We start from the raw sequence: 22506 nt of genomic DNA, 5'->3' as shown, positions 1-22506 counted from the left end.
TGCCTTGCAGCATTTGTTCTGTTGCTTTATGTCCTCATTTCAAATCCCACCAGAATTAACTTTACCTTTCACCCATCCAGGGTTGATGAAATTAAGTACCAGTCAAGTACTAGGGACTTTGTAATTGACTAATCCCTTCTTTTAAATTCTTCCCTTGTGCCTAGATTTCAAATTGCAGGATACTGGTTTGGCAGAATCATTAGACTGTTAGAGAAAAATGCCTTGCAAGTGTTTGTTTTGACTCTTTACATCCTGAGTTGAAATCTCACTGAGGTCAGCTTTGCCTTTCATCCTTCCATTGTTGATAAAATAAAGCTCCATTTAAATACTGGGTCAATGGTATTGACTAATCCCTGCCCTCAAAATTGCTGGCCTTGTGCCTCACTAAAAAAAAACCTTGAATAAAGGTGGTGAGCTTGCAGAATCATTAGAGCATTGAACAAAATGCCTTGTGGCATTTCTTCTGACCCTTTACATTCTAAGTTCAAGTCCCACCAAGGTCAGCTTTGGCTTTCATCCTTTTTCAAGGGTCAATAAAATAAAGTACTGGTCAAGTATTGGGTTTGATGATATCAGCTGCTCTTAATCATAAACAATATTTATTAATATTATTGCACATTTTAAGGCAGCAAGCGAGCAGAATTGTTAGCATGCTTAGCAGCATTTCATCCATTCTGAGTTCAAATTCCGCCAGGGTTGACTTTACCTTTCATTCTTCCAGGGTCGATAAAATAAATACTAGATGAGCACTGAGGTTGATGCAATCAACTTGCCCCCTCTCTGAAATTGCTGGCCTTGTAGCAAAATTTGAAACCAGTACTTTTGCACATTTTGATCTAGTGTTTGTGCCATCGATAGATAACTGGAGGCAAAGATACAAAATGAGAAAAGTTTGAATGAAAATCAAAAGAACTATTTTTTTCAGTTGAACAAAAATATTTTTGTTTTTCTAATAATCAATTCTACATGAGATTGGGTAAAATAGTTTCTTCAAATTATTTAGTTTTTCCAAAGGAATATTTTTATATTATTATTTAAAGATTTTTTCAAAATATTTTATTCAAATATTCTTTCTAACTTTTCCTTCTACTCTTTTAAATAGCAATGGCTTATATATATATATATATATATATATATATATATATATATATATGCAGACTTTTTTCCAGCCCAATATAGCATGTAAACATATTTATCTATCTAGCTGCCAAACTGTGTGTGTTTGTGTGTGTGTGTGTGTGTGTGTGTGTGTGTGTTTATCTATCTATCCATCCATCTATTTATATATACATGCACACACAGATATACAAACATAAATTCACACACTTACACATTCAAACATACATACATATATATGATTATACATATATATATATATATATATATACATATACACACACACACACACACACGTGGTGTGTGTGTGTATCATTCTATCTACTTGTCTGTGTAGCTATTTCTCTCTTCCTCACCCACCCACCCCCACCCCCACACACACGTTCATTATGAAACAAGCCATTATTACAACATGCTTATTGTTTCGGCAATATTGATGGGACCGAAGACGATTACAATGAAAGCTTTCCATTTAATGATAGTTCAAGCTAAAATGGACTTTTATTTTAACAGATAAATACTTTTGATCATTTCAAAGACACATAACTTCCCAGACTATATTCCACTCCACACACACACACACACACACACACACAACTTTTTTTTCTCCCCTACCTGCCATATTTTCTCTGATGTTAATGATTTCTTTTATTTTCTGAATCTTTTTTTTTTAAATTTTGTTCCATTTTGATGGTTGAATATATTTTAAGTTTTCTAGTAATCCACATCAAATGTGTTTCAGTGTGTTCAATTTGTGTGTGTTTGTATCTATAATGTGTTTTATGTGTGTATTTGTAATTATTTTTTTAGGTAAAGACTTTTCTATTTATAAGTGCTTTTATGAAATAAACATACATGTTTTATATATTTATTTGTATGTGTATACATAACCATATGTATACACACACACAGATGTGCATGTATGTGTGTACAGGCATGTAACCATCATGTATTTAGGTATGTGTCTATAAAAACACTTTTTGTGCATATATAAAACTGTTTACAAGAATCAATGTAAATGTGTATCTATGTGATATATATATATATATATATATATATATGCATTATGTGTGTGTGTGATGTAACTGGTTAGATTTTGTAAAACATAAATACTTGTAATCATATCAAAAGCAGATTCCTTTTTCATAGGAAACACGATGTTGTTGTAGTCATTCTGGTTTAAGTTCTTACATGTTAGCAATGTCTTCATCAGAATATTTGTTTTACATTATCCTTGTATGTATGATAATGGTGATGGTTGATGTTTGTGTCCTTTTTCTTTCTTTTGCTCCATGCTTGGATCGGTTGAATGAGACTTGTGTATATGACAAGCTTCATACAGTTTCTCCCTACTGAATTCTCTCAACGTGTTACCAGGCCCTGGGTAACAGTAAAAGATACTTGACCAAGGCACTGCATAATATGATTGAATGCATAACTTGAGAGGTGAACTTCTTAACCACAGTCATACCTTCTGGCATAGGTTGGACAAGGCTTATTATCTTTTATCCTTTACTTGTTTCAATAATTTGACTGTGGCCATACTGGGGCACCACCTTGAAGGGTTTTGGTCAAACGAATCAACTCCAGGACTTAATTTTTTAAAGTTTAGTACCTATTCTATCAATCTCTTTTGCTGAATAGCTCGGTTACTGGGATGTAAACACACCAACATTGGTTCTCAAGTGCAAGACAGACACATACGCTCACACACACACACATACACACACACACAAATGACAGGCTTCTTTCAGTTTCCATTTACCAAATCCACTCACAAGCCTTTGGTCAGCCTGAGGCTGTAGTAGAAGACACTTGCCCAAGGTGCCACGCAATGGGACTGAACTTGGAACCATATGGTTAGGAAGCAAGCTTCTTGCCATACAGCCACACCTGCACCTATTAAAGTATTATTCTAAGGCCTGGTACCTTTCTTTTACTTATTTTTACGTAAAACACCATTTTCCACCTTAGGCTCTACCTTGGCTCATCTGTTCTTACAAGGAATTGGCAATATCTCTTTATTCAGAAATATTTAAGATGACTTCAGAAAGGAGAACAGTTTGATTATTTGAGAAGTGAATATATTTTGCATTTCTAACCCTTGCTTATTGAAATTCTTCATTTGGTCTTTTGAAAATTTGTGTTTGTGTGTGTGTGTGTGGTCGCCTTTACTTATTAATCCCTTTGGTACTAAACTCCTCTTAGTTCTATGATACAAATTCCTTCTTTTAAAGTGAACTAAATTAAAACCTTCCATCAATATCTTATGTTAATTCATTTTCTGAACTCCAGCTTGGTTTAATGACTTCTTCATTGTTTTCAAACTCAATTCAAACAAAAACAGTATATGTCAACATAAATATGGTAACAAAAGGGTTAAAATTGTTCTGCATTTTCATATGTTTCATGGTAGTCCTTATTATTAAACTTGTTTGTTGTTTGTTTAGGTGGTGATTTGTTGCCTGGAGTGGAGGCAGCAATTAAAGCAACCTGGGAACCAATTGTTGGCAATGATTTTGAAGTTGTGGTAAGTACACTTACATTCTTTAGTGCTTCTCAAAAAACTCTATCTGTCCCTCTTTCACATACATTGCAAGAACTTTTACCATATACTCACATACATGCACAATACACACACTATACATATACAACATACACACACATATACACAAAGCAGTATCATTACCACACAAGGCAAAGGCTGAACAGCATTTCATCTGACTTTACATTCTGTGTTCAAATTCCAGTGAGGTCGACTGCCTTTCATCCCTTTGGGGTCAATAAAATAAGTACCAGTTGCACTCTGAGATCACTGTAATCAGCTTATCCCTCCCCAGAAATTGATGACCTTGTACCAAAATTTGCAACTAATATATTATATTGCCATTACTGCATGAAAAGACAAGTCAAAGACTTATACCCATATTCCATACTTGTATGAGATGACATCAAATTTTACACATATCATTAAGACCTTTTTACAAACTGTGTCTTTCTCCCTGCAAGTATTGACTCACAACAATTCAAAAGGCTTCCATCTCACCAATTTTTAAGAGTCTACAAAATCCATAGTGCAAAAGTAAAATAGTGAAGTCTATGCTTCATTGATGAGATTGTAATAATATCAAAACATGTAGAGTTGTTCCCCACACCTGCTAAAGTAATTTACATAATATTAGTAATACAGATTTGCTTTAGCTTTTGGTTTTTTCTTCACTATGTTTTTATTTCTAGTTATATTTATTAATACTCCCTATATTAATAAACATTTTAACAACCTTAGGTTCTACTTGACCATAGAAGATGCATGTGTTCATTATTCTTTACTTCCCTTTTTTACCATTTAATTAGGAGGGAAACAGCAGTGCCCATCAACATCTACAATACCCTTATAACTAATTTAATCCTTTAGCATCTAAATTGGTCCCATCCTACCCAAATATTCTACCGTGTCTTATGTTCAAATGGGTCAGATCTAGTTTCTCACACCTACCCTCCAAAGTCATTTTTAAAATAAAACAATCACATCATTGAAATCTCAAAGTTATGAGATGATGCCTGTTTAATTCAAAACAATGTGATGAAATTAGCATTGCATTTGAGTGATCTGAATGTTAAAGGGTTAATAAAGGTTTTCTATCAAACTAGAAACCTGGTCTGAATATTTGCAACAGAGTTGACACAGCTAAAAGCACCTAAGGTACTTGGTAGTGGAGCGTGAAACCAGGTATTGGATTCACTGGGAATGGTGCAATTTGATCTCAGGATACTGAATTTCACAAAAGAGATGACAAACGAATGTGAGAAGTTGCAGGATGGTGGATTAGAGAAGATGCTTCCAAGCTGTGAAAGCATGGAATAACAGACATAAGAGTGACAATAGGTGCAGGCATGGCTGTGTGGTAAGAAGCTTGCTTCTCAGCCACTTGGCTCTAGGGTCAGTCCCACTGAGTAGCACTTTGGGTAAGTGCCTTCTATTATGGCCTTGTGTTGACCAAAGTGGGTTTAGTAGATGGAAATTGAAAAAAGCCTATCATATATATGTTTGTGTGTGTTTGTTCCTCCACCACTGCTTGACAATCGGTGTTGGTTTGGTAATGTTCCCATAACTTACCAGTTCAGCAAGAGAGACTGATTGAATAAGTACCGGGTTTTAAAAAAAGAAGTAGTGGGATTGATTCATTCAACTAAAAACTCTTCAAGAGAGTGCCCTAGCATGGCCACAGTCTAATGACTGAAACAAGTAAAAGATTTTAAAAAAGTGATAAAAGATGTGTGTTGTGTCTATACATGAGTGTAGTGTGTGCTTTAAATTATGAAATTATATTTGAGAATAAAATCTATTGGGAGTCTTTTAAGTTTTAGTTGTCTAAATTTAAAATGTATTGGTTAAATATCAACATGAAGAATCGGCGTTTCATGGGTATTGACAGCAGAAAATGATAGAAAAGCTACGTTGTTCCACCTGTTGTTTGTGTTAATGTGAATTGAAAACAACTGATACATAACAGCAGATACAACATAACACACCTTGAAATCAATACTGGGACAAAGCTTTCAGATTAATTGAGATATGTAGTTTGAAACATTGTAATTTCTCTTTTTTTTTTTTTTCTCACCAAAGCAATTTGCAAAATACATTGTTGTTTAACTTAACAGCACGTATTTCACTGTCATGCAAAGACATGCGTGTTAAATGAAATTAGAGACACATACAATTATTTTTGCTGCCAAGCAAATGTTCTGGAGATTAAAATGAAGCTGCAAGTTTTTGTTGTTGTTTTATATATATGTTTGTGTTCAGTTTTTGTTTGTATTTTCCCCCTGTGTTTTGTGATTGTAATAATTACAGATAAATCAGGTATGTAAATAGATAGATAGACAGACATATCTACATTGACATACTGTTAGGATTATGTGCAAAATAGGTATATAGGTAAAAATAGGTATATTGTTTGAAGTCATTTTGAGAGAGAGAGATGAACAGATAGATAAAAAGAAAGGTTTATGTGCAAGTAGGTAAATAGGTAGATTGGTTGTAAAGTAGGTAGCCAAAGAAAATTAAAAGATTTCTCTAAACTAATGCCATGATTTTGAAATGGTTTGCATGGTTCCACACAGTCTGATCTAAAACTGCCATTTGTTTTTCCAATTCCAGCAAAATTTTCTAATTTTCACATACATGATTTGCTTCCTAAATAATACATTTTATATGAGAGAGAGTAGACATGTAAATATATTTTTCTAAACCTAATTACTTGTGTGAAGCTTTCTTTGTATTTTTTATTATTTCATGTTTGTAAAATCTATGTATGTGTCTATATGTGTGTAAGAATGAGAGTAAATTTGTAGATAAATGGATCGATTAATTAAGTTTTAACTCAGGAAACAACACCTATGAATTATCACTATTATTATTAACACTGTGAGCTTGCAGAATTGTTTGCATGCCAGACAAAATGCTTATCAGTGTTTCATCTGTCTTTACGTTCTGAGTTCAAATTTTGCCAATGTCAATTTTTCCTTTCATCCTTTCAGGATCAGTGTAATCAACTAGCTTCCTCCCCACTGAAAAATCAGGCCTTGTACCTATAGTGGAGAAGATTATTAGTGAAACACTGAGGTCAATGTAATCGACTAGCCCTCTTCCCCAAAATTTCAGGACTTGTGCCTATAGTTGAAAGGACTATTATTAAGATGGTAAGCTGGCAGGACTATTAACATGCTAGACAAAAAGCTGTTAAGAATTTTGTCTGTCTACGTTCTGAGCTCCAATTCTACAAATTTGCCTTTCATCCTTTCAGAATTGATAAAATAAGTACCAGTCAAGTACTGGGGCTTCAATGTAATCAACTTCCCCCTCCCCTCAGAAACAACTGGCCCTGTACCAAAATTTTAAATCATTACTATTATTATCATTATTGCCTTCTTCCCCAAAATTTTTGGTATTGTGCCTGTTGTAAAAAGGATTATTAAGGCAGTAAGCTGGCAGAATTGTTACTGCATCAGATGAAATGCTTAGTGGCATTTCGTCTGCCTTTATGTTCTGGGTTCAAATTTTGCCAAAGTCAACTTTACTTGCATCCTTTTGGGGTCAATATAATCAACTAGCATCTTCTCCACAAAATTTCAGGTTTTGTGCCTATTGTAGAAAGAATTATTATTATTATTAAGGCAGCAAACTGACAGAATCTTTAGCACACTAGATATAGTGCTGAACAGCATTTCGTGTCTCTACATTCTGAGTTCAAACTCTAGTCTGCTTTGTTGTTCATCCTTTTGAAGTAAATAGAATAAGTACCAGTTGAGCGCTAGGGTCAATATGATCGATTTACCCCCTCCTCGAAGATTGTTGGCCTTATGCCAAAATTTGAAACCAATATTATTCTATATCTGATGTCACTAAAATATTTTTATACACACCCAGAAAGGGAGTCTGTATACATGATGCCTCTCAATTGTCAGGTTAATTTCTTGTTCACTTCATACTTTTTATTGTTACATTGACATTCCTAATTTCTGCCTCTTCTTTTACATCATCAAATATTTTTCCTATATGCACACACTTCACACTAACTGCCCATAGCAGAAAAAATATTATTATTATTATTATTATTATTATTATTATTATTATTATTATTATTATTATTATTATTTCATATACACACAGCTGATCAGCCTGTTGGCAAAAAGGGAAACAAGATACATGCAAAAAGTAAAATAAAGATTTAAGTTTCTTTTGAATAATTTGAATATTGGAAACAACATATGTCTCTACTATGCATCAAAGTTATAAACATTTGAATAAACCTTCCACTTTACAAACTATGAAAGCTTCTCAACACTATTTTAGATGGTTGTGATAAAGAGATAGTGAAATAAACACCAGAGATGCTTTGTCCCATGCAGGAACTACTCAAAGGTTCTGCAAGTACTTCTGAGTCTGTCACAGTGCTGGAAACTCTTGCATATCATTATTAGGTGTCCCATGGTCACAAACGTTTCAGCCTTTAGCTTGTATGCTTTGCCTGAGTGGTGCAGTGAAGACTGAACTATCCTTTGCCGACGGAAGGGTTCTACTTGAAGTATTTGATCAGCCATAGCCACCTTGAGCTTGTTGCAGCTGCTGTGCTTGTCTCCTTGATGGCTTTCTTTAGTTATCTGGCTTCCAGACCTATCTTTTGGTGGAAATAGTGCGTTGATCCAGATGGGAAGTCAATATCCATGGGGAATGAGGCTGCATGCTATCCCTTGACAAAATCCTGATATTTGGTTTTCTTTACCTGGTGGGAAATATTAAGTCTATCCTCCCTGGGTATTGTGAGTTCGATTATGATGACTGTTTTTGTATTTCTGGAGAACAAGAATGGTGATGTTGCTGCTGTCTCCTCTGAGACAACAAGTCTTCTCATCAGGTCCACTTGTATCTCCCAGTCTGAGACTGAATGCAAAATAGAAAATGGGTCTCCTGCAACTGCTTTCATCTTGGGAGCCTTGTCGCTTCCCTTTAGGAATTTGATACACTTTGGTGGTGGTGGTGGTGGCAGCGACAGGGGTCGGGGTGTTTGTTAACATTCATTTTTTGCAGATCTGTCCACTTGACGATTTCTGTAAAGATCTTGTAATGTCTCCGCTTGTATCAGCCTTTTTCCAGTACCCTAAAGCATCCAGTCAAAATGTGGTTCCACACTGCTTACAGGATGAGTCTTCTTTTTTGCCCCATATCTTAAGGTTATTTGGGGTTGGTAAGAGGTCAGTGACAACACGACAGAGGAATGAGTCTTCCCTGGTTAGTGCCCCAAAGTTTCTTCCTCAACAGTGGGTACTCGAGTACTTGGTCCCTAATGAGCAAGCCCTCCTACCTTCACTCAGTGATCCTCCTCTGTTGAATCACAGATCCTTTTCACTATGACCTCTCTCTTGCTCCTGGTACTGTTATTTTTCCATCTCTTGGCACTGTAGTTGCCAAGTCAAGGCCATCTTCAGCAGACTACTCCAACAATCTCATGGTGTTTCTAGTATGTCTCTGCTTCCTTCATTTTCTGACATACTTTATGGTCTTGTTGATGTGTCTGACTTTTTATCCTCAAACAGAAGCAATGTACTGATTGCTCTTGCGTTTGAATTCCTCCACCATTGATGAAATAGATAGGTGGAGCCTAAAGGTCTTGCTGTACTGATTGACTACAGGGAACACCCAGCCACCTTCACATTAATTTACTGCACAGCCTCTCCATTGTCTCAACATGAGTCATAGCAAAGTTATAAAGCAAAAATAGTCACTGCAGTCTAGTTGTGACATCATATTGGAAGCATCATTCCTTGAACTTCGAAGCAGCTCGATTTTATCTACTACCCTCAGCCAGTTGTCTAGTTGGGTCTTAGTATCTTTTGCACTGCTAATATCCTTAAGGGTAATTTTTCCCATGACATTCTTTATCACTCACAGAATGATGGAAGGCAAAGTTAACCTGGCAGGAGTTGAACTAGGAATTTAAAGAGCCAGAACAAGGTGTAGCTGTGTGGTAAGAAGCTTGCTTCCCAACTACATGGTTCCAGCTTCAGTCCCATTTATGGTACTTCCGGCAAAGCTTTGTGAGTGGATTTGGTTGGCAGAAACTGAAAGAAGCCCATTGTATATATATATGTATATCAATGTGTATCTGTCGTTATCCATCACCACCGCTTCACAATCAGTGTTGGTTTGTTTACACCTCCATAACTCAGCAGTTCAGCGAAAGAGATCAATAGAATAAGTACCAAGCTGAAAATAAAAAGTACTGGGGCGAATTCATTTGACTAAAAGTCCTTCAAGGCAGTGCTCCAGCATGGTCACAGTCTAATGACTGAAACAAGTAAAAGATAACAGACAAAAAATAAACAGGCAAATCATTTGGTATTTAGTCTAATCAAATAGTTCTTTCTACTATAGGTACAAGGCCTGAAATTTGTGAGGGAGATGGATATTCAATTATATTGATCCCACTACTCAATTGAAAGGATGAAAGGCAAAGTCAACCTCGGTGGAATTTGAACTAAGATCACGAAGCCAGAAGAAATGCCACTAAGCATTTTTGTTCCATGTGCTAACAATTCTCCCAGCTCAACACCTTTGTCTAATCAAATAATGGGAGCCTGTTGACTAAGAATTCTGTAGTTTGAACCCTGCACCAATGTATTTCTGACTGATAACATTTTTATGCCTTTTTCATATTCTATCCACTTCCTATGACTTTAAAATTCTTCTTCTTTTCCTCTCTATGTTCTCTTTTTCTCTGTCTTCTCCTGATCATTACACCTTTCTGTCTTCTCTCCCCCTCCTTTCTCACTCTTTTTCTCCTCCTCCCTTCTTTTGGCTTCTGTCTTCTGCTGTGGTCATCCCTCTTCTTCCATCTATTCTTCAATGACAGACATATTATTCAGAAGAAAACTAAAAAGAAGTTGTGGTATTGTTTATGCCTGTTTCTGTATAGTTTCAGTGTTATCAATGAGACTTTTTCACACCACTGAACCCACTCACTACTCCATTATTGTCATTGATAAAAGAGTATAAAGCTATGTAATCAAGGAGCCAAGTGCAGTGAATGAAAACAAGAGAATTAAATTTCCCACAAGCATTGTTGCTTGTTTTCATTCATCATCTTTCCATTTGGTTGTTTCTACCATCAGCTCATATGCAAGTCTTCTGCATTCAAATACACACGTACATTGATGCTCACACATGCACATACAGTCACTAGTTATATGCACACACAAAGTTGGTAGTCACTGTAACATACAACTATTAGTTACAACTTTCTATTAATTACTTAAGTTTCTGTGTGTCAACAAGTTAACGAGCCAGTTTAATACAAATGGAAGGTAATTACAGCTCCACTAACCTTTATTTATTTATTTTTTATTTATTTATTCATTTATTTGCACCAAGGATGATTAATAATGAAATCTTTCACTCACTTCTATTTTGTTCCATCAGGATAGTTAAGCATAGTGGAATACTTTATTCATTTATTTGTTTATCTCTATAGACTTTACTTTATAGATGCTTGGGTATTTGTTTACCTTCTCTCAAAGCAAAAATAATTTCAATAGGTCAAGAATTCATCTTGTACAGTATTTATTACCTTTCTTTATCTTTTGGTCACTTCAAATTAATTCTTTTAGTTTATTTTTCTTTTAATTATTCAAATTATCCTAGGACATAAACATTCTCTAGTGTTTTTATATGTGTTAGTCTTATGCTTGTACATTGCAAATACAATCTGTAAGTGGAATAGTAAAAATATGCAAGACTTTTCTCAAGTTCAAAATGTGACATTGTTTTTATTATCAATGTTCCAATAATGGAGTTTTGTATCTTTATTAGAAACCAGCTCCTTCTTTACAGGAAGATTTCAAATAATTAAAAATAGAAGAAAATATATAGGCACAGTTATGGCTGTGTGGTAAGAAATTTGTTTCCTAACTACATGGTTATGGGTTCAATCCCACTGTGTGGCACCCTGGACAAGTGTCTTCTACTATAGCCTTGGGCCAACCAAAGCCTTGTGAGTGGATTTCGTAGACAGAAACTTTATGTGTATGTGTCTTTGTGTCTTTGTTTGTCCCCCTTCCCACTGCATGACAACCGGTGTTGGTGTGTTTACCTTAGCAGCTCAGCTAAAGTGATGAATAGAATAAGTACTAGGCTTTTAAAAAAATAAGTACTGGAGTTGGTTCGTTCAACTAAAATTTCTTCAAGGTGGTGCCCCAGCATGGTTACAGTCTGATGACTAAAACTAGTAAAATTTATTTATATATATATATTTATATATATATATATATATATATATATATATATATATATATATATGTGCACAGGAGTAGCTTTGTGGTAAGTAGCTTGCTTAGAAACCACTTGGCTCCAGGTTCAGTCCCATTGCATGGCACCTTGCCCAACCAAAGCCTTGTGAGTGGATTTGGTAGACGGAAATTGAAAGAACCCTGTCGTGTATGTGTGTATGTATATATATATATGTTTGTGTCTGTGTTTGTCTCCCCACACACACATACACACACTATCACTTGACAACTGGTGTTGATGTGTTTATGTCCCTGTAACTTAACAGTTCAGCAAAAGAGACCAATAGAATAAGTACTAGGCTTACAAAGAATAAGTCCTGGGGTTGATATATTGACTTAAAGGTGGTGCTCCAGCATTGCTGCAGTCAAATGACTGAAAAAAGTAAAAAAAAAAGTATATACATACATACATACAAGCAAACATATAAGTATGTCACATTGGAAGAACATTAGAGTTAAAACTCTACGTAAAATAAGATTAACTTGAATCTGTAGCCTACTTGTGGCAAATTTTTCAAAGTCAGGTCAAGGTGGTTATAAATAAGTCAATGGAATCATTAAGGCAAGCAGTGAGCTGTAAAAATATGAGAAACCACCAAATTTATTTGACTTCTTTTCTGAAATTTAAAGAAACTGTTGCTAATTTTGCCAGAAAAAGTTGTTGCAAAATATGTAGTTATATATGTATCTAATAACACACGCACGCACACACGCACACACACACACACACACACACACACACACACACACACACACACACACTCTCTCTCCCTCCCCCCCTCTCTCTCTCATCCATTTTTCAAATAACAGATCTCTTATTACATGTCTTTGAAGGCACAAAAGCAGCAGATAATTTGACAGGAGAAATTGCTGCTTCACTATTTCTGGTTCTGCAGCTGTGTGGAGAAGCACTAATGTGCATAAATACATGGATGCATGCATCCATATTATCTGTATTTATCTGTCTGTCTCACACACATAGGCATAAACACAATGTGTTTGGCTCAAGGTTGTAGTAGAAGACATACACTTATGATGCCACAAAGTGGGACTCAACCCAAAACCATGAAGATGCAAAGCAAATTTCTCATAGTTATGCCTGCACATATATATATATATATATATATATATATATATATATATATATATATATATATAAAACAAAGTTATTTTATTCCACACAGGTGGAAATATAAGAAAAATAGAAGTTGAGAATGCACTAAGAATAGTTAAAATACTTTTTCTTATTAATATATTTAAAGTTTTAATTGATTTCAAAGTTTACACTGCTTTTCAAAAAGTTCAAATAGAAAGACATGGCTTATGTCGTAGCTGTCTTGCTTCTGACTAGTGTTTGAAGCTTGCCCTAATTTTATAGGGCGTTCATGGCTCAAATTAATATATGTTTTGAATAGGATTTAATTGGTAGAGGATACTCACATGACTGATCTTAAAAATGTTTGTAGGTTCCCTACTACATCCCTGTGTGTTAATATCAAGTGACAAATTTTAGTGTCCTAAGTTAAGGCTGACACGGTTGACTGAACATGTCCAAACAATCAATGCTCTGAATGTTTTCTGTCAAGTGTTTGTAGAGAATGAACATGTGATTAAGTTTATAACCTTTTGTATGTTTCCCACTACGTCCGTGCACTAGTGTTGTATGACAGTATATTTGGTACCTAAAAAGAAGGCTGATATGGTTGAGTGAACATGTTTAGTTATAATCAAGGCACTCCAAATTTAATCTGTCTGGTGGGAGAGTGGACAGGAATTGTTTGTTTGTACTGCAGTGGCTAAAGTTTAGGTTGTTAGCTGTGTAGGTTCTTCATGCTAAGTGGCAGAATGAGTTTTGTGTGTGAATAGTCATTTGTGTATGTACTCTGTTAAAATTTGTTAAATCTTGGTTTGTACTTTTGTATGAAAGTATTTTCTTTGTTTATCCTTGCTTCATCTGTGATATTCACTGAACATAAGTAGAGTAGGAAGACCTGGAATTTGGGGGACTTATTTTTTGTACATATGTCTATGTGTCCACTCATTGGAATCTGTTTAGTGATGGGGTCTCGTACTTGTTGTCAGTGAATGGTCAGTCTATTTCTTAGAGTAAGCTTTGTTTGTAACTATGTAATCTTCATTACAGCCTTGACATTTGATAGCGTATATTAAATTTCTTGAAGAACATATAAAGTGATTCTTTTACGGTAAAAATCTGTCCTGATTTGAATTTGTATGTTGTATCTCCAATAAGGTTGATGCAAGTCCTGCAATTGGGGTAGCCATACCTTTTCACTGTTAGTGTAGGAATTGTAGAAGGTAATTTAGCACATGTGAGGAATTTTTTGACAGACTTTGATTGTCTTTTACTGTTGATTATTTTGTGTATTATGATTCTTAGGTCTTGTTTTAGCAATGGGATGTTCTGGTGGATAATATTGTAAACCTCTGTTTCTTGGCTTGTGTGTTGTAATAAATAGTAGAGTATTTGATGTATTTTTCATAGTTCTTTGACATTTATTGCTTTGGCACATCCTATTCCATTGTCTATTATCATTAATGGATATTGTCTTTTAAGTAATACTTGTGTTAGTTCCTGAAGTCTTTTATTGTGAGTTTAGACATGCTCAGTCAATCATGTCAGCCTTAACTTATGACGCCAAACATTGTCACTTGATACTAACACAGGGATGTAGCGGGGAACCTAGAAAAATTCATAAGACCAGTCACGTAACTATCCTCTACCAATCAAATCCTATTCAAAACATATACTAATTTGAGCCATGAACACCCTATAAAAATAGGGTAAGTTTCAAACACTAGTCAGAAGCAAGACAGCTACGACATAAGCCATGTCTTTCTATTTGAACTTTTTGAAAGTGTGTAAACTGTGAAACCAGTTAAAACTATAAATATATTAATAATAGAAAATATTTTAACTATTCTCAGTGCATTTTCAATTTCTAGTTTTCCTATATATATATATATATATATATATATATATATATATATATATATATATATATAAATATATGCCATCATGGAAAACAGATATTGTGATGATTGATATATGTATATGTGCACGTATGTATACACACACATACTGTTATAAACTTCTAAAAGCAATAAGCTGAAATTAAGGTCAATTGAATATCATATATGCCATCCCTATGAAAAGAAGCATATTTTTATTAAATTGCAGTTGCATTGTTCTTTTGATTGATTTTTCATAGATAATTAATATCCCTTTATTAGGCAAGTGTGTTATTTCTATTCTTCCAGGGTGTCATTCCCCTTTATAGTCTCTTACATTGTTTATTGTTGTTATCTAGATTGATTACAGTTACTGCATTTATAAGCATTCAACACCTTCGTTAGTCATGAAAACTGAGGAGCCTCTAATAAGATGCTTGGCATGCTAGAAATACAGCCAAATTTCCCTCAAATAATAACTTGGTGCAATAGTTCCTTATCTAGAATTTGCATACTCATGGGGAAGTGGGGGAATAATGGTAGTACTGGTGTGGGGGGAGTTTTGAGTTGTGTTGAAAATTTAAACAGCTGTTATATAAATACTCATCATCATTTTAACGTCCACTTTTCCATGCTTGCATGGATTGGACAAAATTTATTGAGGCAGGTCATCTATGGCCTGATGTCCTTCCTATTGCTAACCTTCACCTATTTCTAAGCAAGGTAATTCTTCCCCATGGCCAGACATGTTCTTGCAGAATATTGAAAATGAATGACACTGCATGTATGGCAGTGACAATCATTTACAACTGTTATACAATGTCAAAACTAGGAAACACTCACACATATGTATATATATGTGTGTGTGTAAACGTATACAATGGGCTTCTTTCATTATTAAGACAACAACCTGGCAGAATTGCTGGAATGGCATTTCTTCTAGCTCTTTACATTCTGAGTTCAAATGCTGCCAAGGTCCACTTTGCCTTTCATCCTTTCAGGGCCAAAAAAACGAGTACCAGTCAAGTACTGACATCAATGTAATCAGCTTACTCCACCTCTCAAATTTGCTGGCCTTGTGCCTAAACTAAAAATAAATTATTATTATTATTATTTTTGAGTGAGAGAACAATGCATACCATCAGAGTAATACTGGGATACAATATGCAAAGCCCAATATACCCATCATGACTACTTGTCTGATAAGGCACATGCATCACAACCATATGTGTGTGACATGGTGATTTCATGTCAAGATGCACAGTGCATGACCTTGCAGGTGGAGCCCAATTAGAATTTTCTTCAGGTTGAGTAGCCCAACCCGCACAAAAGGTCTCTGATTAAGGGTCGTTTAAGGATGATGAACGAAACACCGATGTTTCCAGGAGTGAGTTATTCAATTCTCAAAAAATTCCTCTCAACACATGACTTTGATGCTCCCCTACTATCCTTGCTCATGATCAGAGATGCACATATCATCAGCCACTAAAGGACATGCTCAACTGATTAAGTTTAAGCAACTTATCAGCAAATCTATGGTATTGAGAATATTTGTTGTAGCCCATCTTTTATACCAAGACAAAATATGTACACGTTAAACTTCCGATCAGGAAATATCTTGTGATATTTGTTCCTGTTCTTTAATTTCTGAATTTAAATCCTGCCAAGATCAGCTTTGCCATTCATTCTTTTAAGGTCAACAGCATAAAGTACCTGAGTCAGTGTAATTGACTAACACTTCCTCCCTTCAAAATTGTGAGCTTTCTACCTAAATTAGAAACAAATGTGTTATTTTTGTTGTTGTCAAAAGGCAGCCAGCTAGTAGAACCATTGGTATGTTGGGTGAAGCACATTTCTCCTGCCTTTATATGTTCTGAGTTCAAAGACTACTGAGGTCAACTTTGCCTTTCAGCTATTCAGGGTCAATAAAATAAACTACTAGTCAAATGCTGGGAATGATGTAATTGGCTGCACCCTTCTTCTGAAAATTGCTAACCTTCTGTCAGAATTAGAAACAATTGCTGTTGTTGTTGTTGTTTTCACTTTGTACATCACATTTTTATGGAATATTGAAGAAAAGCATTTCTTATTACTTGGCAGGTTGCCCAGCTGTCTAAATTTCGTGAAGGAGGAGGTCTTGGTATCAGCTTAGAAGGTACCGTAGATGTGGAGAATGGTGTAGAGATGCGACCGCATCATTTTATTCGATCAATACTTCCAGCTGGTCCTGTCGGTTGTAATGGTCAGCTCATCAGTGGTGATGAGCTCCTTGAGGTAAGACTTTTTTTTATGCTTTATTGCAGTATTTCTGATATTGTTGTTAATGTCTGAGTCAACCACAGTCAAACAGATCCATAATCAAAGACATTCCAGTCCTTGATCATCATATTAATTTTACTTTCATCATCATCATCATCATCATCATCCTTATTTAACTTCCTCTTTTCCATGCTGGTATGGATTGGATGGTTTGATATGAACAGATAATCCAGAGGGCTATATCATGTTCTAATGTCTGCTTTGGTCTGGATTTTACTACTAGATGCCTTTCCTAACATCACTCACTTTCCAGTCACATCAATCACTTCACATTTTACATTGTACCAGCACCAGTGAGGTCATCAAATATCCACAAAGTAGGACCCCCACCCACAGCTGAATAGGGAGAAAAGAATTGAGGGATAAAAACCAGATAGTGGGGTAGGACCAGGTGTCTTGCAGAAGCATTGGATACATGGCTTGCCCATCTGGAAGAAGACAGAAAGAGAGATGTAAGGCCAAGGTACAAGACAAATACGAAAGACAGAATAGGTTAGAGGAGTGTAATTGCACTAAGTGAGAATAGTGTGACTGACGGTTAGAGATAGGGAATGAGTTGGGTGCAAAGAATATCAGTTCAGTAGAGAGGAAGAAGGAATACATTATCTAAAGTATTCTTTTCTTTAAGACCATTATGATTCGAGAGAGATTTGGCTGCTATTTCTTGCAGGTCAAGTCACTATGTAGGAGGTCCTTCTGTCTTGCAGAACTGCTATTGTATATTACCTATGCATCTGCAAGTAATTTGTTTGATGAATTCTATAAACAAGAACTGCCATTCTTGTTTAGGTTCATTGATCTGGGGCAGCAACTTTGACTGAAGAGACACAACCAGGTTGAAACACCAGTATTTCAAAGTCCTCCTCCTACATCAATATATTGAGTGTGTTATCAATACACTTTATCTGAAAAAAGAAGGTTTTCTCTGAAGTGAATATCATATTCATATTTAACTTTACCAGAACATATTGTGGATAAGTATGTATATTATTGTTTTGTTTATTACTGTTTTACAATTGTAAGGTAATTTATTATATGTGTTAAGGGCAGCCTTTGGTAAACCGAATCACATGATAGTAGTAATTTGTCATGCATCTAAAAAGAACGGTCTTCAGCTGCCTACCATTACATATGCATCAGAAACATGGACGATCAACAAGAGCATTGAAAATAAATTAAGAGCAACACAAAGAGCCATGGAAAGGAGAATGCTGATGATTAACAAAACAGATATGTGGAAAAACAACAGGAAAAGAGTGGCAACAGGTTTAACGGATATTGTGTAGAAAATAAAAACTATGAAATGGTCTTTTGTGGGACATGTGTTTAGAAGAAATAGCTAGAATAGCAAATTGACAGAATGGACACCACATCCAGAAAAAAGGAGGGGAAGACCATGCAGAAGTTGGAATGAAGACTTTGTTAAATTCTTTGGCACCCAAACATATGGATAAGGAAAACATCAGACCATGGTTGGTGGAGATAACATACTCAGTCATTCATCCACTAGTTGATTGACCATTTATAAGGATGATGTTGTATATATGTGTGTATATATACATGTATGTATTATAAATGTACATATGTGTGTGAGTGTGTATAGATACAATGATCCAAATAAACAGATAAAACTCCTTGGGTTTGATATCTGTTTATTTGCATCATTGTCTCTTTGTGTATGAATGTGTTTGTGTATGTGAGTGTGTATACACAGTCTTCTGCACTGCTTCCATCTACCAAATTTCCCTCACAAGACACTGTCAACCCGAAGCTAAAGGAGAAACTTGTCCAAGAGACTGCTCAGTGGGCCCAAACTGGGATCCTTGTGGCTGCAAAGTGATTTTTCTAATGTTTTACAGGAATATTTAATACCCCATAATATTAGATAGTTATTTCATGTTATTAATGCCAGAATATAGTAAGTCAAATTTGACTCCCTTAGGCTGGATTTGAACTCAGAACATAAAAAGACTATCACTGAATACCATAAAGCATTTTCATCTGATGCTCTAAAAATTCTGCCAATCCACCATCACCACTTTCACCCATACCTGACTTTTATGAATCTGTTTACTGTGAAGTTTTAGTTGCTGTCTGGAATCTATAGCTTACGAGATGCCCTGGCTTATCAAATATTCTGGATGAAGTGTATTAGAGATTATATGCAGAGGTTCTTTGATTATTATTAGTTTTTTGTTTTGTTGTTGCTTATATATATAGTTTATTCTTCTCATTACACTGCAGCTCGTTAGCTGAGCAATAGTAATACTTTGTGTGAGATATCTCAATGCATTTCTCCTATTTGTAGTCTTTTATTCCTTTCATCTATACACCTATACATACATTCAAATACACACACACACACACACACACACACACACACACACACACACACACACGCGCGCGCGAGACTCCCAGCTACTTTGGATTTATGGCTAGCATTAATGTTGAGCGGTTTCTAGCTTTTATGGTTACTACTTGTGATGTTTGCTCTCGTCCATTCTGTTATGACAAAGCAGTTGAACAGGACTTGGATCACAAAAGGGTTGATGGTCCTCTATTTTGTTTGAACTTGATTCTGCTTTTAGTTTCCAGAATCAATTCAAGTTTTTGTTTTGTTATTTTTTTCTTTTTCTGTTCTTTTTGCTCTTATTTTTACATGTATTTTTATTTTATTGTATTCCATTTTATATTTTCAAATTTGTGAACAATAACGTTGTCATTGGTTACAGGTTTCTAAACAGGTCACAATCACTGATTCATTGCATTTACAATGACAAAAAATGACTAGAGAATGTTCATTCTTTGATATACATAGGCAGTTGCATGCACACACACAAACACACACGCATGTAGACAGACAAAAGTACAATTTCAATCTGCTTAATTCCACTAACAAAGTAGCCATCCACATTTATAGAAATTACTTTACAATGGTAGCACACAGAGATTGAACCTTGAGGGTAACCAAATACTTCCTCTTTAGGAAAACAAATGAATGGTTATAATGCTCCTGCTTTTCCAAAGATTTAAATCTCTGAGAATGAATGGAAGTAACTCCAAGAAATATCTCAAGCTTTGCCTTGTTCTTTCTCGGATGTTATTCTGTAACTTGTACTGCTCAGCCATGTGACTCATTTTTGTCAACTCTGAACAAATTTATGATCAAAGGTGTTCCAACCATGACCAACCTGTCTTTTTTTTACTGTTTAGTACAATGTGAATATTCTCTTTAAAGAAAGGTGTATGTGTGTGATTTTGAGGGGAATCTGGCTGCTAATTTCTTGCAGGTTAAAGGCTTTGAGTTAGTTAAAAGCACAATTGCAAGTTAAGGGCAATCAAACCATTTTATTTGTGTTTGTATTTAGTTTGAAGTATTATTGTTCTCACTTCAAACCTTAATGGAATCAACTTAATATTTCACTCACCTGGGTTCTGGAAAATATAAACACCACCAACATACAGGAGGGAAGTTTGGTTAAAGGAATCTTTTAATAAATTCTTCAGAAGAGTAAGGTGACAGTATCCATAACGTTTGCCTGTGTTCCCAGATGGAGGATATTGGTGTTGCCAGTGGTTAATTTGAATATTGTCTTGGCCACTGAGTGGATAGGGAGGAATTTCCAGATGGTTGCATTTTGGAAAAATATGGAAAATTCAGTGAACAGTTTTTTATGAGATTCTCTGAGATGAGACACAGCAGAAGTGATAGGAAGAGATGTAAGTGTAGATTAACTAGGACTGAGTGGATGGGATATGCAGTATGTTGGTTAAACTCATGAGTAAATTAATTGTAATTAGCCAAATGAAGCCTTCATTTGGATGTTGTCAAGAATATTTGTGTGTGTAACTCACATCCATCAAACCTAGAAATGGAGCAAGGACCACATCAAGGCTTTTGAATTCAGTATTTTTGACTCTCATGGCAACATGTTCCTACTTGTCTTTTTCATATGTACTAGCTTTAACTTTCCTTTAACCCAGGGAGACCAAGGTGGGATAAACCCCTTGATAAGTACGAGACCCAACCAAGGTGGCTCATATCAGTCCTGACTTTTATCTTTTACTTGTTTCAGTCATTTGACTGCAGTTATAAGCTGGGACCCGAACTTGAAGAATTTTAGTTTAAATGAACCAACCATTCCTATTTTTCTGTTATTTATTCTATTGGTCTCTTTTGCTATACTGCTAAGTTTTGTTAGCACTCTGTTGCTTACGACGACAAGGGTTCCAATTGATCCGATCAACGGAACAGCCTGCTCGTGAAATTAACGTGCAAGTGGCTGAGCACTCCACAGTCTGCTGCCCTAACCACTGGGCCATTGCGCCTCCACACTGCTAAGTTATGAAGACATAAACACACCAACACCATTGTCAAATGGTAGCAGTGGGGGACAAACACAGACACAAAGGCATGCACGCACACACACACACACACACACACACACACACACACACAGGCTTCTTTTAGTTTCTGTCTCTCACATCCACTCACAAGGTTATAGTAGAAGACTTGCCCAATGTGCCATACACTGGTACTGAAGCTTGAACCATGCAGTGAGGAAGTGAACTTCCTACCACACAGCTATGCCTGCACCTACTGTTTTGAATTTTTTATGTTGCTGGATCCATATTCCATACAAAGCAGCAACACTGTCTAAAGTTTGTGAAAAGTACTCTAATGTGAGTCTTTGATTTATCTGTGTGGCACCTCATCAGTGCTCAAGTATTTTCTGCTCATGAATAAGAAGTCCTAGTTTATTTGTTTTTGTTTTTTACAATACTGTTTTGGTGATGTTATATATATATACATATATATATATCATCATCATCATCATCGTCGTTTAACGTCCGCTTTCCATGCTAGCATGGGTTGGACGATTTGACTGAGGACTGGTGAAACCAGATGGCTACACCAGGCTCCAATCTGATTTGGCAGAGTTTCTACAGCTGGATGCCCTTCCTAATGCCAACCACTCAGAGAGTGTAGTGGGTGCTTTTTACGTGCCACTGGCACGAAGGCCAGTCAGGTGGTACTGGCAACGGCCACGCTCAAAATGGTGTATTTTACATGCCACCTGCACAGGAGCCAGTCCAGCAACACTGGTAACGATCTCGCTCGAATGTCTTTACACATACCACCGGCCCAAGTGCCAGGAAGGTGACGCTGGGCATAGGTGCCATCACGATTTCGCTTTCACTTGCCCTATATATATATATATATATATATATATATATATATGGTTGGATGAATGC

General features: G+C 35.7%; 1 protein-coding gene across 1 annotated transcript in view; it reads left to right on the top strand.

The window, feature by feature from the left end:
* The window catches only part of LOC106879044 (multiple PDZ domain protein), an 862020-nt gene that overhangs the window by 502564 nt on the left and 336950 nt on the right, over nt 1-22506 (top strand). The window contains exons 11-12 of the mRNA XM_089340722.1: nt 3567-3646; nt 17032-17205. Of these exons, the coding sequence (XP_089196848.1) occupies nt 3567-3646; nt 17032-17205 (254 nt within the window). The remainder of the gene's footprint in view (nt 1-3566; nt 3647-17031; nt 17206-22506) is intronic.

The sequence above is a fragment of the Octopus bimaculoides genome, chromosome 23, assembly GCF_046866305.1.
Source record: "Octopus bimaculoides isolate indiv1 chromosome 23, ASM4686630v1, whole genome shotgun sequence".
Classification (NCBI taxonomy): Eukaryota; Metazoa; Mollusca; class Cephalopoda; order Octopoda; family Octopodidae; genus Octopus; species Octopus bimaculoides.
The sequence above is the reverse complement of the archived record's forward strand: the minus strand, read 5'-3'. Positions and strand labels throughout refer to the sequence as shown.